The sequence below is a fragment of the Octopus bimaculoides genome, chromosome 5, assembly GCF_001194135.2.
Source record: "Octopus bimaculoides isolate UCB-OBI-ISO-001 chromosome 5, ASM119413v2, whole genome shotgun sequence".
Taxonomy (NCBI): domain Eukaryota; kingdom Metazoa; phylum Mollusca; class Cephalopoda; order Octopoda; family Octopodidae; genus Octopus; species Octopus bimaculoides.
Genome location: NC_068985.1, coordinates 109,087,223 through 109,092,768, shown reverse-complemented (window position 1 = coordinate 109,092,768; position 5,546 = coordinate 109,087,223). Strand labels below are relative to the sequence as shown.

At 34.0% G+C, this 5,546-nt stretch overlaps 1 protein-coding gene across 1 annotated transcript in view; it reads left to right on the top strand.

Annotated features, from left to right (window-relative positions):
* Window positions 1–2,384: 2,384 nt before the first annotated feature.
* The window catches only part of LOC106869768 (S-crystallin 4), a 15,268-nt gene continuing 12,106 nt past the window's right edge, over window positions 2,385–5,546 (top strand). Inside the window, exons 1-2 of the mRNA XM_014915633.2 lie at window positions 2,385–2,984; window positions 5,033–5,128. Of these exons, the coding sequence (XP_014771119.1) occupies window positions 2,852–2,984; window positions 5,033–5,128 (229 nt within the window). The 5' untranslated portion in view covers window positions 2,385–2,851. The remainder of the gene's footprint in view (window positions 2,985–5,032; window positions 5,129–5,546) is intronic.

The window sequence follows — 5,546 nt, the reverse complement described above, 5'->3', positions numbered from 1 at the left end:
TATATGTATATATATATATATATAAAGTTCATTATTTTTTTTTTATTAAATTCTAACCAATAATATGTACAAATATATCAAAACGATGTATGTTTGTCTGTGAGTTTGCGTATGTGTTTCTCTGTATGTGTAAGAGTGAATGTAAGGGTATATACTTTTATTTAAAAAATGTATTACTAAAAATATTTCTCAACACGTTTTCATTAAAGTTTTTGAACACTTATTTCATTTTTATTGTGCAATTTAAAATCTTAAATATTGTCTAATTTTTTTTTATACCATTTAGTAAACAAATGTATAACTACATACATATATACATGTGTGTGTTGTATATATATATATATATATATATATATATATATGCATGTGTGTATGTATGTATATACACACGTCTATTTATGCATGTGTGTGTATATACACACATACATAGATTAATACATTCTTGGATGGATAGATAGTTAAAGACTCAGGCGTATAAATACATGATTGCAAATATATACACATATGTACACATATATATATACATACATACATACATACATGCATACAATGCATGCATACGTACTTATGTATGTATGTATGTATGTATGTATGTATGTATATCATTGAATAAGATCAAGAATGTAATCTACGCGAAAACGAAATATAAAAAGATAATCCTGTGAATGATTTTTTTTTAAACAACACCTGCATCAGCTTGCACCAACCAATTCTTTGTTAGAGAAGTGTTATGCATGTCTTGAAACTATTTTAAATTTATTTTTATAAATGCCAGTGTGAAGTCAGGTGCCGACTATCGGAAAATATATTTAACGTTCACACGAAAAAGTATATAGTTTTCGGTATGTCCACCAAATTGGAAATCGATTGGATATTTATGTCAAATGCGGAATCCATTGCCAAAGATACCCGAAAATGTGATTATAATAGGAAAACCGAAAGCTTTAGTTTGATACAGTTGTGAAAGAAATGAAACCTCAACAGTGCTAGAGCACCGCCTTGAAGGGCTTGAAAAAACTGAGGCTGCAGCTATGTTGGAGCACCGCTTTAAAGGGTCTTAGCCGAACAGTTCGACCCGAGGACTTACTTTATTTGAAAGTCGCATTCATAAAAGAAGGCTAGACGCCACATTTTTTAAATGCAAATGTATTAATATAGGAATCTGTAAAAATTATCTTTCCCTTATGGACTTAGAGAATTTAAAGTCACGCAGAAGTACCCTGTTCGTAGTCTTTGAAACATTATAATTTGATGTGTTCTTCGTTATATTTTATGCAGACCAGGAGTATCTTTCTCCAATATATGACAATGTTTGCGACATGGAAAGAATTTAATTTTTGCATGTTTTTATGGCAGCTGAGCTGTATTGATCAGGTTAGCACTGATCAAATTATGCTTTGTTGTGAGGTTACCTGATTAAAAATCGACATGTTGGTTCAAAGTGGGGATATAAATGCATATGGATATGACTCGTTGGGTTATTTTACTGTAATAATTCTGATCATTTCGTGAAGTTCGTAGTGTTAAATAATGAGTTGGGTTAAATATAAGCTTTGTTAACATTTTCTCTGCCATATGCATTTTGAAGCAGAAGCGTTAGTGAAATCTTGATGCAAAGTTAAATAACAACGCAACCGATCGGCAGCTGAATCCTCGTTGTATTAAGGGGACAAGTCTCTCTTTGGCTTGATATACCCACGAAGACCTTTTTTTAAGTTTAGACCATATTCAAACTATAGTACTGTAAGAAAGTATCTGGAACATATTGCGGACGTGTTTGTGTATGTGCGTACGCGAGTGTGAGCGTGTTCATGTATGCGCATATGCATTTTTTTACCCATTATCTATTGATCTATCTATCAATTTTTGCAAATAATACCAAATACTTCAAAAGCATGGAAGGCGTGCATTGGAAGTTTTTGATCATATTTGCAAGTAATTATTTTCAATATGTCGTGTCATCAACTGCATTGACTCTCTTTTCACTTTAAATGATTACTGATACTTGTAACCTCTTTTTCAACTAATAATGTACCTGGGAATCGTGTGAAACAAAAGAACAAAGCATTTTCATCTGCCAACTTGACCGACCAGCGTCACAGGTGAAAATTAGCTGGACAATCAATTCTCTTAATGGTGAATGGTTGGCTTTTAATGAACAACGCTTCAAGGCTGAAATTAATGACCATTCTGTCATGACATGGATGACCTTTGCTAAACTGAGACAAACATATGTGTATATATGCTCATACATACGTATGAAGTTAATTACACAGTCACATACAAATATATAGGCATTCTCTCCATACTGTTTCTCTATCTATATATCTGTCCGTCTACCTTTCTATTTATCTATCTGTATGTCTGTCTCTCTACATGTCCGTCCATCTCTCTCGACATATATGTATGTGTGTGCATCTGCCTGTGTGTGTGTATGTGTGCGTGTAGAACGGTGATTTTCAACTAAGAAGATAATAGTAATTGTCGTCGATGTGTGCTGATCTGACATATATGTCAAAGAGGCATGTCTTAGTTTCTTCTCTTGAAAAGTGCCTAAACATACTGACGAAGTATTATGTATTAACAAAACTATCAAGCTGACCATCTATAGCAACACCGACGTTAATATCAAGCACATCAAAACCGTCGATAAAGAGCAAACGCATCGAACACTGCAGCCACATCAACACCGAAAATATTAAAAATTCATCTGTGAACAATTGATATCAAATCCATTAAATATTCTTAAACGACCATAAATCCTAACAAAAATAAAACAAATAACTTATAGAAGCAGGTTCAATTGTGTGACGATTACAGCATTACAGCAACAATACCAACAAGATAAACTATGCCGTCTTATACGATTCACTACTTCAACCATCGCGGCCGTGCTGAAGTATGCCGTATGCTTTTAGCAGCTGCTGGCGTCAAGTACAATGACCGCAGGATCGAATCTTCAGAATGGGCTGTCATGAGAGAACGTTCGTAAATATATATATTTTTTTTTTATCTTTCATTTGTTTTAATCACCAAACTGTGGTCATGCAGAGGTACTGACTTGAAGAAATTTTTGTACTTATTTTTTATCGGTCTTTTTTTTGCCAAACCGCTACGTTTCATGGACGTAAACACACCAACACCGGTTGTTGAGTGTTACTGCGTAACACACACACACATACATACCTTGTTAATAAAGCTGCAAAGACATCACAAAAACTTTTTTGTGATGTCTTTACAGCTTTATTAATAAAGCATATTACTCTACCTTCGGTAATCGAGTACTATTTTCCCCACCTTATTTCACATTTACGTACTTATTTCATTTTTTTCTATCAATACATAAGATGTAAACCCCAACACCTCATGTCTGTCTTTGTTTTGTCCTCCTTATCCTTCGCCCTTGTGGTAAATAAATGAAATCATCATCATTATCATCATTATTATTATTATTATTATTATTACTATTATTATTATCATTATTATTATTATTATTATCAGTGCTGTGAGCTGGTAGAATCGTTAACAAGCCTGACGAGATGGTTAGTTGCACTTTATCCGCCTTTAAGTTCAGAGTTCAAATTCCGCCGTGGTTGACTTACTTCTTCGTCCCATTGTGGTCTATAAAATTAGTGCCAGCTATGCATTGGTTTGGTGTACTCGGCCCATTGCACTGCTGTCACCAATTTTATCGATCCCTTCTCCCAAACGTCACGTTTGCGCCAATAGTAGAAATGATTACTTATTGTATTTCCTTGCACAGTATAGGTACAATATACTGTTGTTGTTTTTTTTTTACATTATTTACATTTGACGGATATTTGTCCTCATCTTGTTTGTAGGCTGATATACCTTCCAGCCTTAATCAGGTGTCTTGGGGAAATTTCGAACCTGGGTTCTCATTCCTAAGGTATTATTATTATTATTATTATTATTAGTAGTAGTAGTAGTAGTAGTAGTAGTATTAAAGTCACTGCCAGGAATCGAACTCAGAGTCTTGGGGTTAGTAGCTCGCGCTCTTAACCACTATCCCATATCTTCTTTTTCTTTGTTTTGCTTTTCATCTATATATATATATATTGTCAACTTTAAACAATATCTTAGACACAATGTGCCTTTCTACAAACATAATTATATAAAGTATTCTATTAAGGTCAGATTTGGGGAACACAACCTCACAACATAATAACATTTTGGAGCAGAATAAATCAATGAATCTTTGATAACTGGTACAACGTATACTTTAGCTGCTGTGCATCACCACTTCATATTTCATTTTCTTATAGTTTGAATTGTTTTCAAGTACATTATCTGCAGAATATTTTATATGAAAGAAGTGTATCATTTTTAATGATGCATTCTATTTTTTGTGCCTCATATAATAATATCTGATCCACGGTGCATAGTTGTTCTGTCTGTTTAAATTTGAGTGTCTTATGAAGGATTGATTTAGGGTTCTATATCAATTTCTATATCCATTGCTTTGTGGGGGGTTTTTTTATTGCAAATTGCTCTGTGTAAATTGAGACAACACTAACCATCACGTCACTTGTAATTCTGAGCAAACATTTTGCAGCTTTCTACAACGTTCTCTATACATTCTCCTAGTTGATTACATTGACGCCATTTGTTCGTAGAACGGTGGAATGAACAGCTTTGTTTACTGGACTAATAGTTTGGAGCTTAATCTTGAGTACCTACCAGCATCTTTCAGTATCTTTCGTTAAATATCAAATCTGGTTCCACGTTCATTATGACACTTGAAATTTCATTTCTGTTGACTCATCATGATCATCATCATTATCATCATCCTCATCCTCATCATCATCATTATCGTTACCATCATCATCAGGATCATCATCGCCATCGTCGTGGTCACTGGCATATTCATTATCATCATTGTCTTCAATAACATCATCATCATCATCGTTATCATCATCGTCACCTTCCATTCAATGTGTCTTGAGTAAATGTTATTGAATATTCTAACAGAAATCATTTTAAAATGTTTTGATTTTACTCCAATTTTTAGTGATGCCGTGTAGTATGATGCCAGTTCTTGAATTTGATGATGGAACAAAAATTCCACAAAGCATGGCTATGGCTAGATTTCTTGCAACAGAATATGGTAAAGTAATTATTTTAAATTTTTATTTTTTCAATTCAACGAAACAGGATAATATCTGTGTCGTCGTTCGTTCTGTTAGCAAATGGCAAACAAATATGCTGCATAATACGTTATGTAATACTTTTTATACTTTTATTATTTTACATATTTTAGTCATTTGACTGCGGTCATGCTGGAGCACGGACTTAAAGGAGCTTTAGACAAACAACTCGACACCGGCGTTTATTCTTTGCAGGCCTAGAACCTATTTTATCAGTATCCTATGCCGAACAGCAAATTAAACACACAAGGGATTAAACACACAAGCATCGATTGTCAAGGGAACAAACAAAGACGCGCGCCCGCATGCACACACACACATACACACACTCATACACACACACACACACACACACACACACACACACACACACACACA